Source organism: Nestor notabilis, unplaced genomic scaffold, assembly GCF_000696875.1.
Source record: "Nestor notabilis isolate BGI_N333 unplaced genomic scaffold, ASM69687v1 scaffold577, whole genome shotgun sequence".
Taxonomy (NCBI): domain Eukaryota; kingdom Metazoa; phylum Chordata; class Aves; order Psittaciformes; family Psittacidae; genus Nestor; species Nestor notabilis.
Genome location: NW_009936676.1, coordinates 33,712 through 52,498, shown reverse-complemented (window position 1 = coordinate 52,498; position 18,787 = coordinate 33,712). Strand labels below are relative to the sequence as shown.

At 36.5% G+C, this 18,787-nt stretch overlaps 1 protein-coding gene across 1 annotated transcript in view; it reads left to right on the top strand.

Moving 5' to 3' along the window:
- Positions 1-18,787, top strand: part of ADGB (androglobin) — a gene marked incomplete at both ends in the record, with an annotated part of 48,221 nt that overhangs the window by 3,250 nt on the left and 26,184 nt on the right. Inside the window, 5 exons of the mRNA XM_010018442.1 lie at positions 1,748-1,886; positions 8,375-8,509; positions 10,204-10,297; positions 13,695-13,829; positions 14,012-14,165. Coding sequence (XP_010016744.1) covers positions 1,748-1,886; positions 8,375-8,509; positions 10,204-10,297; positions 13,695-13,829; positions 14,012-14,165 — 657 coding nt within the window. The remainder of the gene's footprint in view (positions 1-1,747; positions 1,887-8,374; positions 8,510-10,203; positions 10,298-13,694; positions 13,830-14,011; positions 14,166-18,787) is intronic.

Here is an 18,787-nt window from a genome sequence, read left to right as displayed (position 1 = left end):
ATGGACCACTCAGTGGATAAAGAACTGGCTGGATGGCCGCACACAAAGTTGTGGTCAACAGGTCAATGTCCAGTTGGAAAGCAGTAACGAGTGGTGTCCCTCAGGGGTCAGTGTTGGGACTGATGTTGTTCAGCATCTTTGTTGGTGACATGGACAGTGGGATTGAGTGCGCCCTCAGCAAGTTTGCCAACGACACTAAGTTACGTGGTTCGGTTGATATGCTGGAGGGAAGGGATGCCATCCAGAGGCACCTTGACATGCTTGAGAGGTGGCCAATGCCAACCTCATGAAGTTTAACTAAGCCAAGTGCAAGGTCCTACACCTGGGTCTGGGCAATCCCAGGCACAGCTACAGGTTGGGCAGAGAAGAGATTCAGAGCAGCCCTGCGGAGAAGGATGTGGAGGTGTTGGTTGATGAGAAACTGAACATGAGCAGGCTTTAGTGTGCGCTTGCGGCCCAGAAAGCCAACTGTATCCTGGGCTGTATCAAAAGGAGCATGACCAGCAGATCAAAGGAGGTGATCCTGCCCCTCTACTCTGCTCTCATGAGACCTCACTTGGAGTATTGTGTCCAGTTCTGGTGTCCTCAACATAAGAAGGACATGGAGCTGTTGGAGCAACAGCATCCATGGCAGGATGGTTGGAACTAGATGATCTTTAAGTTCCCTGCCAACCCAAACCATTCTATGAAAATACAAATTTTAAACATGTGCTCATATGAAACACATGTAAAACTTAGCGATGTTACAATAAATTCAGTAGGCATGAACATACATATCTCTTCCTCTCTCCATCTCTTAGAAGACCAATGTATAGTTACAAAGGAATAAAAAACCCCATAAATTAGATAAATGGGAGACACTGAGCCGACAGAGATTTAAGAATAAAAATATGGAAATTATGTATCTAATACAAACAGCGAAAATTATTCCGAACATAAAAATGTACTAAAGTAGATTTTTTCTTCACCATTCTTAAGTCTTTCAAAATAGAAGTGTTTATTAATATTCAAAAATATAATTTAGGATAAAAAATTTCCAAAAGCAGAAAAATAATTTAAAAAAAGGACAAAAAGGACAATTACAGAGAAAAATTGTCTTTCCAGTAAGTTGTTTCTGTTCTTTACTTCAAATTTTGAAACAAGCTCTGAAAAACTCTAAAATATCCATCTATTGTAAGAAGAAAAGACACTGGTTTCCTGCTCTTTAAAGATCATCAATATGTCCAGAATGACAATAGAGCTATCCATTTAGTTGTATAAACAGGACACCAAATTTTCCCCTCTTGACCATCAGTATATTTCTACTTTTCCCTGTGGTGCCACCTGCTAATTCAGTAAGCATGGTCTCTGTTCTGAAACCTTTAATTAGAATGCCAGTGTCGTGATGGTGATTACAGTGTGTTCTTCTGTGCTCTGGTATGAGACCATCAACTTACTTCACAAAAACTAAGATATTTTTGGATGATAAAAACTTACGATGCAGAATCAGTCCTACATTTAATAAGCCAGGCATGAAACAGGTTTTCCCTTGATTGCTGGTGTGAAGCATTGTAGTTTTAAAGTTGGGACTAGTTTTCACATACTATATTTGTTATAGTAGGAAGTAGTATATTTGTTACGTATAGGAAGACTTCATTTTTACGTGAAAAAAGAGCTAAGAATTTTTTTAAACAATAACGAGAAACAATATAAATCAGCTTTTAAAAATTAATCATTATGTGAGTGCTTTTCCTCTTTTTGATTTTAGGTTTTCAATAGTGTATTTTGGTGTTTGATCAAAAATGTATTGGGCAAGAAGGCTCCCTACAGCTGTAAATTTGCATTCAGGTCCTTCACTCTGGATTTTGACAACACTGAGGTTTCTGAGGATGACATTGTGTCTTCAGGTACTGTATTGGTATTGCTAATGACTTCAAATACGTAAAATTGCCTTTTGTCTTCCTTTACCTGCAGTTGTCTGTATTGACAATCATTAACAAGCATCTCTACAGATGCTTTTTTCACCCGATCATGGCTTTTGTTCAAAGTACCTGCTGAAAAAACCTTACATGCATATATTGTTCACAAAATGAGGGTGAAGAAAGACTCAGATTAGTGCCTTTGAAAGTAAACTATTTCGTAGTGGTGGGTTGAGGGATTTTGTTTGGCAGGTATTTTGGGTTTTACTTGCTTGCTTGTTAGCTTGCTTTTTAAGCCTATTATTTGGCAATAATCATGTTTGCTACCTAGTTAGGTGGCTAGTCACATACACGTAGTGGGAAACTAGCTACAGCACCATCAACCTCTTCTCCGGCCTGTGATAAGGGTATGCTGTATATCCAAAGGTATTGGGGGGGGAGCCACTGCAAGGCAGATTTATTATATGCAGGGATAATTCTCATCCCACAGATTCTTTGCCTCATTTTGCGTGTAGGCTGGAGTCATAAGCAGTTAGAATTAAGTTTGCCTGGCAACCAAATATATAGCTCTTTAAAGAGTCTTATTTTGCAGCTTAAGTAACTTATTAATCTCTTAATATCTATTAGTATTTTAATTTGTTAATAGAAGTTTTATGTATATGATTTCACATTATTACAGGAAAAGAATTTATCTGAAAAATTGGCAGGAAGTACATCATCAGCATTTGAAGTCCATTCAGGGTGACTTAGCTTTTCCTTCTACTATTATGAACTTACAGTATAAAGTCTTTCTCCTTGGTCAATCAAAATGATATTAACTTCATTAGTCAGCTTTTTTCAAAAAATTGATATAAAAGAACTTCATTAAAATTCACACAAATAGCTTTACTGACAAAATGATGTAATACTCTTGTTCCTTAAGAAAGCGCATATACTTGTGTCTCACTCTTTAATGAGTACTTTCTTCCAAATCCCCTCTTTTTTGAAGGTTATTCATCCGTGACACATTGGAGATAAAGGATCAGCCAGAATGATTGCAGAACTCGCTGTATTTTTCACAGAATCGTATCCTATGGCAAGGGTATAAGGGTCAGCGTGTTGACATTTGTCACGCCACTGGAAGTCCACACCACCTGTCACATTTTTCAATATGACTGTGCTACTGATTTCTGTATTCCCCCAAAAAACCTTAAATACTTGTCAGCAATAGGAGAAAAGATGTTTTTTAATTAGATTTGAATAATTAGCACAGTTGATAAGTTATAGCAAAGATCTCCTATATATTACTGGATTATGAGATCCACTGTGGCAGAATATTTTTTAGTATTTGAGGAATGAATCAGAAAGGTAGAATAAATGCATGAATGAGGAAGGCTCTGTTTCAGTTCGATTTCCTCCAGTGTCCAATATCTCTTTTTAATTTAGTTGCTTTTCCAGACTTAAAAAAATCTTGATCTTACAAGAGATTCCTATCAAACTGGACAGTGAATTGTTCTGCTTTAGCTTTATTGACCTTGGATATCTGTTTTGCCCTACTTAATAAAGGTTGCATTGAAATAAATGTATGCTTTTGTTCCGGTCCCATCCCTGAACACTGAAGAAATGGAGACAGCTGCATTCAAAACAGCGTAAATCAAATGAAGCGTCAAGAAAAATAGGTAGATGGCAGGTGAAAACAGGTGAAAAATGCATTATAGGAAAGCCTAGAAAGACTGACATCACCTGCTTTGCCTGGCCTACGTTGGTACTTATGCATTGTCAGGTTAGTTGCCCAGATCTTGCCAAGACTTGAATTATTACCCTTTGGAATTTAACAGTCATCAAATTACTGTAACAGATGAATGAAATCTCCTTGTCATCTGTGTCTGAGAGTAGATTAGGTCAAATCGGAACTTTTCATAAGTGCCACCTTGATTTTATGTTAGCATATTCATTTTGCAGTGTGTGCTGAATTCATCTGAAGATTTACTGAGGGCAAGGGTATTGTGATGTACTGCAGTTAGCAATCATGCCTGGTAGAATTTCTGATAAAGCACCCCAAACATGATCTAATGACCTTTATTTGTCTGCCAAATAACATCCATCTTATGGAGCAATTAGCACATGAACCATGAGAAGCAAGTGGAAGACCATGCAAACATGGCAAAAAGATGGAAGTTTCTGAAGCTGAGTGCTTCTCCATGGCATGGCTCTTCTACGGTCTTCTGGGAAGACAATAGATCAAGGGACCTTGCAGAACTCTGGGGAGTCATGAGATGCTGAATTTGCAGAGGTATGTGATGCTTCCTGGGAAAGAAAGCATATACAGGATGAGGGGACGTGTTCTTGACAGATCAATACTGTTTGCCTGCTCTGTTTTGAACATTTCCTCTGTTTAGCTTGTCCTCATTTCACTGTGCCTAACAGTGAGCCAACTCAGTTCATTAACTCATTGGAGGTCTGTGGCACTGATTTTAAAGAGTCTCAGGCACTTGAGAGTCATTTAGGCACAATTCAAAGGGTACATTTCTTTCTCATGGATAAATTCCAACTTCAAAGTTGGAAGTAGAGTGACTTTTGTGTGCAGTTCTGTTAAAACCTTCCGAAATGTCTTATCTAGAAGTCAAGTTGTGAGCTGTAAGCTTATTTTATCTCTGTAAACCATATTTGAGAATTCCTTTTCCTGCCCTGTTCTTTTCAAGAACAAACTTCTCTCTCTTCCAGAAACATAGGTTAAGAGCAGTGATGATATAGTTCTGTGTGACTGGGGAGATAATTCTGGATATTTGTTTTTTCTTGCACTTTGGATTTGAACTTGAATTCCACTAAGGGGTGAGGGAAAATTTGCTACTATTTGGTTGAATATTTAAAGTTCCTCTCCAATATATGTAAAATAGCTCTTTGGGGTGGGGGTGGGGGGAAGCATTATGTTACTTTGCTTCCAGTAGATGCATCCACACTGTTACAAGAAAACTGCAGCTGATTTTATGGTGAACAAAGTCTTGCTAGGCTGCTTTGAGAACTTCAGGTTTATTATTAGCAGGGTATCTTCTGACTAATGAGTAAGAAATGTCAAAAATATTTGAAGAATAAGTTTTCAGTCATAATGTCAAATTCGAAGCATCCTCTAGTTAATATTTGTTCATTTAAAACATTTCGCAGTAAGATACTTCTCTGTATATAAGTCAAAATATTAAGAAACATTAAGTCAAAAAAAACGTTAAAGATTGGAATATTTATTTTTAAGCTCATTATTTTGACTTGTATGTTACAAAGAAAAATATTTTTGTTTTAGGGTATTGTATTAAAAAGAAGAAAAAAGGAATTAAATCTTTAGGAACATATAATTTCACAAAACATTCAGCATTTCTAGTTTTCAGCCTGATCTGGGATCATTTTTGACAGTTTCTATGAATAAATACATTTCTGTGTGACACTGACATTTCCATGCATCCAAATTATTAAATTTGTATAATCAGAAACAATTTACCTAAATGACTGTGTATACATATATTCTTTAGCCTCACAATGAAATACATTATTTCTAGTGACATACATATTTATTTCTGATTATGGAGTCCACTTGACATCCCCAGTGGATATACTTTTCAGTTTGTTCATAGGGCAACACCAAGCCAACACTGTGTGTATTCCCCTGTCAGCATTCAACAGCCCTGTGCTGAGAGAGTAATGGGGTCTTCAGTGACAGGTGAGCTGGAATTTGAATTCATCAGCCTGGTCTCGTATGAAGGCCACACGTACAAGAGACACCTGTTGGGCTAGATCTGAACAGGTACAGGTAATCTGTAATCAATAGTAGCATACAAAACCATAAATGCTGTTATAAGTGCTCATAGCACTATGATTTTCAGCTTTTAGAAATGCGAGCCCTTTCAGTTCCTCTGTCTTTGAATAAATTCTTTTACAATAGAAAAGTAAGACTCATCTGTAATTACTGAATACAGCTGTAAGTACTTATTCTCCCTCCCAGCTCCAAGTGAAGCTGAAGCAGGGGTTCCACAGCAGCTTAAACTAGTGTAACTGTAGGCTGTGGCAGTATTATCTCCTCACATTCCTACAACTCCAGAACTGATCAAGGCTTATGCTAGGCTGATTTAGCCTGCTAAGTTGGCAGAAAAATAACCCAATAATAAGAAAGAAATAGAATCATTACATCTAAGTCAATTTTAGTCACTTCTGGAGCCTAAGAGTCTGCTTATAGGCAATTCACAGTTCTCTGGATATTGTGCATGTAGTTGTCTGCAGTGCAAACACTGAAATACAGTATAAGCCAAATGCGGATCACAATTTGATCTTTGTAGACCTTAAAGTGCAGCTTCACCCAATGCTACTGCTAAAGTCCTGTCCTTCTCCCCCTCTCATCCCAGATCAGGTACTCCTACCATGAGCAGTCGCATGGGTGCTAGGGAATCAGATCCACTTGCTGTTTTCACGGGAAGCTAAGCCAAGGGGAAAAAAAATAAAGTTGTTCATTCAACAAGCTAATCTGACTCATCATGCCCCTATGTAATCCCATTATGCAGTTAAAATTTTTCTGCAACTATTACAAGGTTTTCATGTGACTTAAGAGGAGAGCCTATTGGCAGTGACACACAACCTGGCACTACTAAATTGCATGCTTCCCTGTCTGAAACGAAGTGCAGGTGGCAGTGTCGTTAACCAGTTGGGCACTTTCTTGGGGAAGTTGTCCATTACCTGATCATTGATTAAGAAGTAACAGGAACAAGAGATGTTTAGATAAACCAGAAGTAACATTAGGTGTAGTCATAGTTTTGTACATCATTGATTCAGATTCAGTGTTAGGGTCTCCTTACTAGTTATAAAAAGTATACAACTTTTATTGTATAATAGAGTATTTTGCCTTATATGGGGAATGTGGGCTTTGCAGCAGAGGCGATTCGTCTGAGCTGAAACACCTGCTGAAAATAGAAGTCTATTTTCTTTCCTTAAAAAAATGAATTAGAGGGGTCAAAAGGCATTTTTTACACTAGGTTATTTAATTATAAAATAGACAGGCTTGTAGATGGGACATCCATTTTGAAATATGTGTTACTTAAATGAATAAATGGTAGAAGATAGGAGCCAGACCCTTTTCATAGAGGAACAGTACAGGACATACCTTGGAACGTGTTATATTTCAGTTGGATGTAAAGAAAACAGTTTTCACCATAAGGCTAGCCAAAAAGAGCAAGAAATTGCCTAGCATGTTTGTGGTGTCTACATCCCTGAAGATGCTAAAAAAAGGACTGAATATTTATTCAAGAACATGAGCAACTTGATCTTGGATGCGGCATTGGACCAGATGACCTTCAGTGGTCCCCTCCAGCCTATATTATTCTGTTATTATACACTTCTGTTTTATAAAAGTGGTTGTGCCATTCATATTGTTGAGTTCTAATCTGTTGTCTGTTAAAGTGGTCTCGTGTAACATTTCAGAGTCACTAAGCATTAAAGAGGTTTTCTGGTTTGGAAATGAGACAATAATGAGGAATGATGGTTAGGAGCACAGCCACATTAAATAAAAGTCAGTTAAAGAGATTAGATTGAAATGTGTTATCTCCTGGCTGATCACAGCAATAACTTTTCTTAAGCTAGTTTGCAATGCTGTCTGAGTTATTCCAGCAGATTTCTTACTTTTCTCCTTTTGTTTGTTGGTACTTACTTTTGGAGCACCGTTTTGTTCCTGTCATACTCACTGCCCCTGTTCTGTATCTCTGTATCTGTGCAGTTCTGAACTGGCTTCCTGGCACTGGCTTCTTGTAGTGCTGCTTCCACACCCTCCTCCTACCCCCTGTTGCTGATGGCTGCCAGGATGCTAATTCTAGGCAAGGATGCCTTCAATGAGCTCATTACTAACCTGTCAGAACCTACTGATTCCTGTTCCACTCCAAAACATCTTGATAACAGAAAGTTACAGTCAGATGAATAAACTCTCATTTTATTTCAGATCTTACCTTTATTCTATGGCTCCTTAGCAAAGGTTGAATACAACGTTTTGAACAACACTGGTGTTTAAATTATTACTTAATAAAAGGACTAGATTGAGAGTCTTAAAATCTTGTGAAGCTCTTTTAAGCTGTATTCAGAGTTAGGCTTTAATGTAACAAATCCTGTTGGCTCATGTTTGGAAGCATGTTTTGAAATTACATTTGGAGACCTGATTTTAAAAAATGCACTGCAATATCTGTCTGTAAAGAGAAGTAAGAATTCAATTATTTGGTATTTGGAATTAGCATAGTAGTTGCATTCTGACTTTGTGTAATTACGGAGTATATTTTGCCTAATTTTATCATGATAAAAAAATTTGAAAGTGATGTTTTTATCATAAGTGGAAGTTTTATGCAGAAATCACTCTGTTTCTGGTATATAGTGCTCGTGTTTTGTGGTTTGTTTTTTGTGGGTTTTTTTCTTCATTGCAGACAGCTACAGGACTTCCAGCCTTATTGATGTTGCTCATTCTCGTCTCCTTCTTTCAGAGAGTTGTCTGAAGAATCCCCTTGGTAGTTGGCAGAGCCAAATTCCCACTTCAGAAGAAGCAGCAGCAACTCTTAAACTTCAAGCCATCTGGAGAGGGACCTATGTTAGGAAAGTACTGAACAGCAGAAAACCAGGTATGTCCTTTAAAAATGCCTTTTAAAAACTTTTCATACTTCACCTTATTCAAATATTTACTCTAAAGATTTTGTTACTAATTAATATCTAGTTAAAATGAACTGAAATGCAGTGTAATGTTGTAGTTGAATCACGGATCTCTTATACTAAGAGAGTTAGGTTCAACCTAACGACTTGGTTGGCACATATGCTACTAGAAAGTAAAGACACCCATCCCTAGATTTTTGTAGATACTACACTAAAATTTTAAAAAGGATAAGGTATTTATTGGAATAACCCCAAATGTGTGTTGCACTGCAGAAAACTTAAAAATCAAACAGTTGCTCATCAAATTCAGAAACGATTAATCATTTATATATGATGGAATAACAATTGATATGTTACGGGACTGTTACACAGGAAGTTAGATCAGCATTTCCTTTTAGCCTTATAGCATATCAATGTCTGAGGATTGTAACAAAGAAAACTGCTCAATTATGAGCTACACGTTCCCTCTTCAGTAAGCCATCCCCATTCTGGATGCTCCTTGATTTACCATCATTGCTCGGGTTCTTTCACCTATACATTTAACCTGCAACAGATGATCTCTTTGAGCTATCTTTTGTACATTCATCTCCTCATTAGTAAATCTGGTCCTGCATCTCTCCCAAACCATCACCTATAGACCAGTCTTGCGTAAGCTTTCCTGCTAAGTAGTCTAGTGCCCTTTTGCTTTTATTTACATAGGAATTTTCATAAAGTTTCACTAGTAGTATTGATTCCTACATATCGCAGAGCCCAGAAGCTGTTCTTTTGAAGTTTAGATTTTACCTTTATGTCATTTGAGCGCTATGTGAGTATCCCAAGTCTTTTCTTCCATTGTCTATGTCTGTCTTAACTTCCTGTGATTTTTCAATATTTTTATTACCTTTAATCCTTTAATTCTGATATTATCTTAACACTGGGGTTTTTTGTTGGTTTTTTTTTTGTCAGTCGGTGTATTCTTTTCTCTCTTCCCCCCATTATCTGTAATTCTTTTCTTACTTGTTCTTGCACTGAAGTGTTACTACTCTACTGCCCTTCATTTTTTTTTTTAATTTTCTCTCCCTATTTCTGTCATGCAATAAAGAAGGATTCCTCCTAACTTCAGTCTTGAAAAGTTAGACAATAGGTCTAAAATAGTTGCCCAGTCTTCATTTGTGTTATATGGATAGAAGTAGATACCTTGAGATGACAAAACCTGTCATCTGAGAGGTATCAATGTGGGTGGGATGAATTACCTGCTGAAGTTGCCCAATTCTTTTCTTTTTAGTTACACAGATTGCCTGGGCACATGCCTACTCCTTCATGGTATCTGCCAATGAAAGCTGCTGGGAGCTAAACAGCATGTTCTCCAAGGACAGATACTACGTCGTATCACTTAAACATGTTACAGTGAAAAAACTGTAAATCAGAGAAAATACTGATCACATCATTTTTGCAGTTGTAGGAGTGCTGAAAAGTACAAAGGTGATGGTGAATGGCATTTTCTCTGTCAAAGGAGAAATTAGTTTTCAGCTCCGTGAGACTTCTGTAAAATTCCAAGTAAAAACTAGTGATTCATAAGACAATTTACTCATACTAGTGGCATTTTTCACAAGTGTTTGGCAGGTGTATTTTTAGAACAATACAAAAGTTAGATACTTTATTTTCTAATTTACTTTGTTATTTCCAGGTACCAAAGAAAATGCTAATGTCCAAGAAACTTTGCAAAACCTGTGGACTGCAATTGAGTTAAATTTTGAACAGTGTGCCGTAATGTTGTTAAGGTAATCATGAAATAAATTATCTTATTGCAAGCAGTACCATAGAATTGCCAAAAATTGCTGATTCACAAAACAAAGATGGTAAGAGCATTACTAGTTTTAAAATTACAAAACTTTGTTGGAAGGGATGAGATGTTTTTAGTAGAGATATCCTGTGCTTTATTCTGTGTGGTCTAAATGTGTAAAACTATAGCAAATTTAATTTTTAGGTATGTGTGTTACAGGCTTTTTCGTATAGCTTGAACTAGACTATTATCTTTCTCCTGTATTTAATTTTTTAATAGCCTGAAGGCTGTTTCATAAGTATAAATCTGATACTGATTCCATAGCTAAACAGCTAACCGGTTGATTTAGAGAAACATTTTGATTCATGCTATCTGTTAAGGAATCCTAGTTGACATTAGGAGGGACGTAGCTATACTATGTAATTGTACCACAGTTTATAACATCAGTAGATTTGTTTGTAGCACTTGCTTGGTGGAAAGTAGATGTATTTCTAGGAAGATGCTTTCATTGGTATTTAATTACAGCTTTTGCAAAGGTAGCTACTCTGTTTTCAATATTGTTAAGTCATTTACAAGCATGACACACTTGGGGAATCATGTATTTTCATTAAGTCTTTCAAAAATCTCTCTGCAAGTGTCACACAACTGATCTAGGAGTAGGTGCCAACCTTTTGAAGTTTAACCAAGCCAAGTGCAATGTCCTACACCTGGGTCAGGGCAATCCCAGGCACAGCTACAGGTTGGGCAGAGAAGAGATTCATTGCAGCCCTGCGGAGAAGGACTTGGGGGTGGTGGTGCATGAGAAGCTTGACATGAGCCAGCTTTAGTGTGCGCTTGCGGCCCAGAAAGCCAACCGTATCCTGAGCTGCATCAAAAGAAGTGGGATCCGCAGGTCAAAGGAGGTGATCCTGCCCCTCTGCTCTGCTCTTGTGAGGCCTCACTTGGAGTATTGTGTACAGTTCTGGTGTCCTCAACATAAGAAAGACATGGAGCTGTTGGAGCAGAGTCCTGAGGAGGGCCACGAGGATGATAAGGGGCTGGAGCACCTCCCATATGAAGACAGGCTGAGAAAGTTGGGGCTGTTCAGCCTAGAGAAGAGAAGCTGCATGGAGACATCATAGCAGCCTTCCAGTATCTGAAGGGGCCTACAAGGATGCTGGGAAGGGACTCTTCATTACAGACTGTAGTGGTAGGACAAGGGGTAATGGGTTCAAACTTAAACACGGGAAGTTTAGATTAGATATAAGGAAGAAGTCCTTTACAGTGAGGGTGGTGAGGCACTGGAATGGGTTGCCCAGGGAAGTTGTGAATGCTCCATCCCTGGCAGTGTTCAAGGCCAGGCTGGACAGAGCCTTGGGCAACACGATTTAGTGCAAGGTGTCCCTGCTTATGGCAGGGGGGTTGGAAGTAGATGATCTTAAGGTCCTTTCCAACCCGAACTTTCCTATGATTCTTTGATTCTGTTAGTTCTGCCAGGGGTAAGGCGTGAGAACTGGCAATAATTACTAGCTGTAGGTATAAATCCTCACCCCTTATAACCAGCAATTTCAGGAACACTCTCATGAGGTGTACTTTTACTTCACGTTTTAGTGTTTCTAATCCTGTAAAACGTTTATATGTTAATGGGATCAGGACTTTGCAACCACAGCCTTGTTCCAAATATTCCACCTCAGGTTTAGATCTGTATCATCTTTAAATCTGCAAAGATCAGATGCAGTTTTTGGTCTACCTTCAGACTTCTAAAACTTACAGGTCTGATTCCTAGGCATTACCCCTGGGGATACATTTCAGTGCTAAAACCATGCTAATGTGATTTTCATTTTTTAGCTGCCAACAAACTTATATTTGATATAATAAGCCTTGGCCAATAAAGTCACATGCAGGAATTTTGGAAGTTCAGTGTTAGGGGAAAAGTTTTCCCATTTTCTAACCCCAAACTTCCTGGATGCCAGAAGCAGTACCATTTTAGAACACGGTCACCAGATTAAAATGTCCCAAAACCTCAGTTTGTGCTGGGGTTGCCACCTCTTTCTCACTGTGCATCCCATGTAAGCTCCTCTATGTTTTTCCCACTGTCATTTTCAACGAATTAAAAATCTGAGGTTCCTGAGGGGCTTTTTCTGTGTGCTCTTTATCAGTAGTGGAAGGAACCTTTACCAGACTTCATGTCTAAGATTTCAAACTGTTCTGCTTTAAGTTACTTCTGGCAGTGCTTGCACCCGCTCTGTGACTCATCTTAATTAAATGTCAAGGTCAGCTATTACCATTGCTAAAAACATGAATGTGGAGATTGTTTCTGTAATTCTAATCACTATATAGAAATAAAAGAACGTCAGACTAGCGTTGTCCAAATTTGTGGATAAAACTTTTGCAGTAGAACAATTTGAATACGTTCATACTTGACACAGAAGACAATTATGAGGTTTTTTTAAACTCTCTCTTGTACACAAACCATATAAACCAAACCTTCAATTAGACCAATTAAAAGATAGCAAAAAATATATATTGTTTACTTAGTGCAGAAATCAGGTAGTTAAAGACTAATGCAAGACAGAAGGAATGGCAGGGAGAAGGATATCCTTTCCTTCACCTCTGCGTAGGAATATTTTCTCATAATGTCCAGAGAAAATCACTGGAAAGAGACAAAAGATGGAGTCAGACCTGTTATCCGTCTTCTGCCCTTCACCCGACAACCTGTTCACATGCCAGTAAATACTGTAGCTGGTCTTCACATTGCTTTGTTCAGAGAAACATTAATTTCTGATACTGCACATGATAAATAAAAATTCATGGTGTAAGGTGCCAGTGAGGTTAGCTTTAACTTTGAGAACTTCATAAAACCTGTGAGCTTATTTGCCTTACAAATAACTTCTGGATTTACAGTCTTAGGTTTTTTCCTGTGTGAAAAGAATGTCTTACATTCCATTCTAAATTTATTTGAGTTTGGTTTTATTCCTTTCTTGATCAGAACAATTTTAAAATAAAGGGGGTTTTTATCTCCTAATGATGCCACAGCTTTAAGTTCACAGCTTAATGTAAAGAAACAGAAGTTATAACTGATATTTATTAAATAATTTAAAAAAGAAGGAAAGTATAGTTTTGTGGAAAGTGTAATATTTTGGGCTATTCAAAGCAGTTGTACTCATGGATAGACTGGCTAATAGAAATATTTTAAGTATTGGCAGTTATGAGCCATTACCTCTTAAAGAGCGGATTCCTGCCTAAGTTACTATTTTTTGAGAGTGAACAGCTACTAGAGGAATTTTAGTAACACATTTTATATCATTGTTCCACATTCACGCACGAAGCAATGTTCCTCAGGATTAGCATAAATTAAAGCCAAAATATATATGCCCTCCTGATTAGATTAAAATATCTTGATTTATGCTTTCCAGAGAAATGTTTAAAAGAAACTGTAAGTCAATTGAAAAGTTTCCTTGTTATGAAGATGAATGGTGTAAGATGTCTTTTGCTGACTATAATGGATCGTATGCTGATCAGCCACCAAATACATGGTTTATGCTTTTTAGGTGAGTTTCATACAGTCCTATATAACTTCTATGAGAAAATAGTAGTGATACACTGTGTTTTTTCACTAACGTGCTTCAAAAATGTAATTCTACAGAAGTCTGTTTCTAATATATGCTTTCTTTTGTGTTACACTACACGTCATTTTATTTGTGAAATAATTACGATTTTTTTTTTTTTTTAGAGAAATATTTTTTGTTCCAGAAGACATGCTTATAGTGCCAAAGATGTATACCACTATCCCTTCCTTTAGACTTCATGTTGTTGATAATGACACACTGCAGGAAATGCCCCATGTCTTTTTCAAAGTGGCGCCTTGTGTTTATCCCAAAAATAAGGTAAATGCAAAGAGTCGTCGTGAAAAGTATAATTTTAAAAATAATAACAATTGCCCAAATTCTGTGGACATTTTTAGCTATATCATAATGTTCTACTTAGAAGTGGCCCTTACTTTTTAGCAAGTTTGAACAGAGACTATCACTGATCTGCATCTGTGCTAAACCTTTTACAGTGAAAGAATAACCTTAATTTTCTGTAATGTTTTTTACTAGTGCTAAATGGAGGAATATCATCCAACTTCCCTGTGCTGTGCTTCTTAATGGCAATATAGATATGCTCCCCCTCAAAGCCTGTATGTTACCTCAGAAGCATTAGTGTAGTTTGCTTTTAAAAAAATAACTATATTTTTAAAGTGTTATCACAGTTTCCTATCCTTCTGCCTTTTTATGTCTAGACTAAAGAAGACAGTTTTCTGAGTCTTTCCTTGCAAGTTGTGTATTCGACACTCTTTGATTACTCCCTCGTCTGGACTCTTTCCAGTTGCTATTGCTTTTTCTTGTTTATCATGCCCAACACTGAGCACTGTAAACTTTGCACCAGGGATTAACTTGTGGCCATACAAATGAGTAAGGAATGATAAGTTTACATGTCTTTGGGCTTTACTTCTGCTGATATATCCAACCGTGATGCTTGTCCTATTGTACACTACCATCGTTGAGTCTTGTAACACTAGGTGCTTTCCTGAAGAACTGAATCCTGTAGTTTATTATTCTTGACTAAATATAGTGGATTTCACCACTGATTTTAATGCTGTTTTCTTCAGACCATTTCTGTAGTTCAAAATAATCTTGAATTCTTATCTTCTCTAAAGTTACAATCCTCCTTAGTTTGTGGTATCAGCTAATTAAACATGTATGGTCTCCATTCTACCATCCACATTATTAATAAAAATGTTGAATGGAATCAGGTTAGATCTTTGAAATCTCACTGACTGCATCCTGCTCTTCCTAAAGGAGCCTTGAATAGTGCTTTCTGGATGTGATCTCCAACAGCCACCCTAGTTTCTTCATTATGACACCATTTTCATAGGCTTGGAAGAATGATCAAAGAGACAGTGTCAGGCGTCTCCTTCTTTCCTACAGAAGGAAGCTTGATTGGTTTGATAGGACTTGCTTTTTCAGTCTTTTTGCTATGTTGAAGGGGTTGCAAGGAGTTAATTTTATTAGTTAATTTTATTAGTCTGTACTATTAGCCCTAATATTAACTATTCTAGCCACATCTTCACAGTTTGACCTTTTAGTGAAGACATGTTCACGTTTTAGCCTTCTCGGTCTCATGTGTCAATAACAAGGAATTGATATAATCTACAGTCTAACATTGTAGGAGCAATTTTCTTGTCTTTTTTTTGTAACTTTCAATTTCATCAATTTTTTTTTTTTTTTTTTTTTTTTGCACTAGAATGAACTTGCTTTATCTAATGTTTATAGTGAATATTAGCTGAATGTGACTGCTACTGCTGGGGGAATAGGCTTAAGTAAGAAGGGTTGCTCTCAAAACTAATTTGGGATCCTTAGAGATGGGGTGTAGATTCCATCAGACAGGAAAACTCAGTTTGGAATTCAACAGTGGCAAGTGACAGGATGCAAAACCAAATCTCAGTGGTGAACACTACTTACTGCTTTTCAGGAAACTGACAGGTTGTGGAAAGAGCAATCATAACTTCAAATTTATTTCAGATTTCATATCAGCATCTGTCCTTCTTAGCAGGATAGAACTGTTTAATTCTGCCTTGCAAGGCAGTTTTTCAACTTCCCTGATTTTACTAATTCGTTCTCAGACCTCCTCAAATTTAACATATCTTTCTTGGCTAAGGATCTCAAAATTGTACACGATATTCCAAATAAGACCTTACCATTACTTTGTGCAGTACAGTGGTTTCAATATTGGAAATGTTTGTTTTGTTATGCATTACCCCACGTACAGCATGATAGGCTCAGTCATTCTGTCATTAACTAATGATAATAGCCCTTTTTATTGTATTCCTATCCTTCTTTTTTGAAGAAGACCCCTCGTAAAGCAGATGTTGTTGTTATTCTCTAAACTCACAACTTAAATTTTATAATATTAAATGTGGTTAATATCAGTAAAAAGTGATTTTGGTTTAAGAGTATTAAAAACAGAATTGTGCAGGTATGCTATGTTTTTCTACCTATTCTAATTACATTTCTTAACCACTGATACTGAGTTTCTCAGTAATAACATAACCTTATACTGTTGAATTTACCTTGGTTTTCCTAGTTGTAAATGTTGAAAGCTCTATTTATGCTTTGACAAGACTCTATGAAATTATTATGAAAGACAAAATGATATTACTTTAACCTGGCTGTTACCTTTCTTTTTAACAATATTTTGTAGAAATAGTCAACGATATAATACATCGAGGAAGAAATTATACAGTATGCTTAAATTCCTAAATGTCAGTGTTATTACAGAAAAAGTCCTTTCTTCTTTTTTTCTCCAGTTAGTTGTTCTGCTTCAAAACTATGTATCAGCAATTTACAACAGAGCTAAAAGGAAATCCTATCAACAGATACTGTTAATCTGCTGCAGAGATGCTCCTGGAACACATTAAAGTTCATTTCAGAATGACTGACAATAAGGATAAAATCCGCACACTAGCAATAATGTCTGCTTTCTTTCTGCAGACATTACTATCTAGACAGAAACTAGCTATTTGCTCTGCATTATTTGGAAATTTTTTTGCATTAAATTTTCTTCTTCCATGGTAATTTTTTGTTACTGCTGATACAGTTGTTTGGATTTGGTTTTGTGCTTTTGGGTTGGTTGTTTGGGGTTTTTTGGGGTTTCGGGTTTTTTTGGGGGGGCGGGTGGTTTTTGTTTGTTTGCTTGTTTGTTATGTTGATTTTTTTTAATTCTTTCTTTGTTATTCAGAAGCCTTTTGGACAGACTGTAGAAAGGATAGAGATAAGTATTCCTCAAGCTTCAGCTGACCAACAACATAAGAATTTAAGAAATCATAATTAACAACATATTTAGTCTGGAAAATAGATGCTGAACAGTTGTTTGTCTTGATTAGTCATAGAAGGATATATAAAAATCATTTTTACGAGAAAGTTAACGTAAGATGTACATTAGATAACAACCCTTTCTGATTCTACAGATAGTGAATTGTAACAAGTTTACCTAATTTGGTAATGAAACCTCTCAAAGTTTTTTGAGAAAGAGACAAATCTGATGGCGTTCTCTAGATCTGTTTCCTAACATAATAGTAGTGGCTGATGGTTACTCAGTGTTCCTGAGAGCTGCGAAATTCAGTTATTGTGCTTTCTTATTCCTCACAGTATTCAGAAAGTGCCCACTCAAACATTTATTTTTTTTTTTATCTTATGTAAAATTTTTCTGCATATTTGTAGTGAACATTAAGATTGTATAACCGTATCTTTAGAAACAGGTATGTAACAGAAAGTGCTTCGCTCTGCTGTCAGAAATCATTTGAATATCTGGCTAGATTCCTTTCAGTTTCCAAGTGTACTTGTTATGAACAGAGGGGACTAACCGTATGCTTAACTAGATATTTAAATAAGTGAGTTCTCCTGAATCATAACTGAATGGTTGCCATTACCTTGTAGTGATTAAAGGATTTGAAGTGCCTTGCAGTTACAATTGCACAAATTGAAATTGTGAATAATTTCTTTTACTTTCATTCTAAATTTTCAGTAGTTCTGAAGTCACAACCCTGCATTATTGGGTACTCCTGAAATCACAACCATATTTATAAAAAATTTTTTTCAACAAAGCTTTTTTACTGCTAAATACTGATTTCTTTTAACTGAAATTTAGCAGAAGACTGCCAAGAGAAAACCTTTCAAGGAATTTTCATCTGAACTATTTCTTGGGTGCAATGTTTGAAATAGCAAGTTAGTATGGCTAACTTAGAGAATTTGAAGAAGGGACTTAATCCTGACTTCCCCTGTTACATTGCAACTGGTATTGCACTCATCATATCCCTTTTCCTGCCCCTGCCTTTCAAGTAATGAAATACATTGCCTTCTTTTTTTCAAATATAAAATAAAATAGAATTTTGAAACCTTTATAATTGTATTCTGGTTCCCCATATTCCTCTTCTTGGGATTCATAAAAAGCAGACAAATCTGCATCAGGGTTATTAACTGTGTAATTCTTAAATCAATATCTTCATAAAAGTAAGGTTAATATCCTGATATTTAATACTATATTTACAATGACATTATTAAAAGTAGGGGAAATGTTAATTTAACCACAAATTTGAACACAGAATTAATCTGATCTCTAAATTTCTAAATTCACTCATCATTTCACACTACCTACAGCATGAAGGGGCATTTTAAAATCTCTGGTGTATCAGTGAATGAAGTAATTTTCATGTTTACTTTTTATCTAATTTTCTTTCATATATGTAAGGATTGCTAGCTTTTGCTGGATGTTTTGTGCTTGAATTGCCAAAATATTAGTTTCCTTACCTTCAGCTGTGGTCACCTTTGCAGTTAAAGGTATCTATAATCTCAAAATTGTTGTGCAGTTTTCAGAGACATCAACACATTATAATAATAATATTATAATCTTCCTTACATCTGGCATACAGGCCAGTTGTTTCCCAGCAATAGTATAGTATTGATGTGGT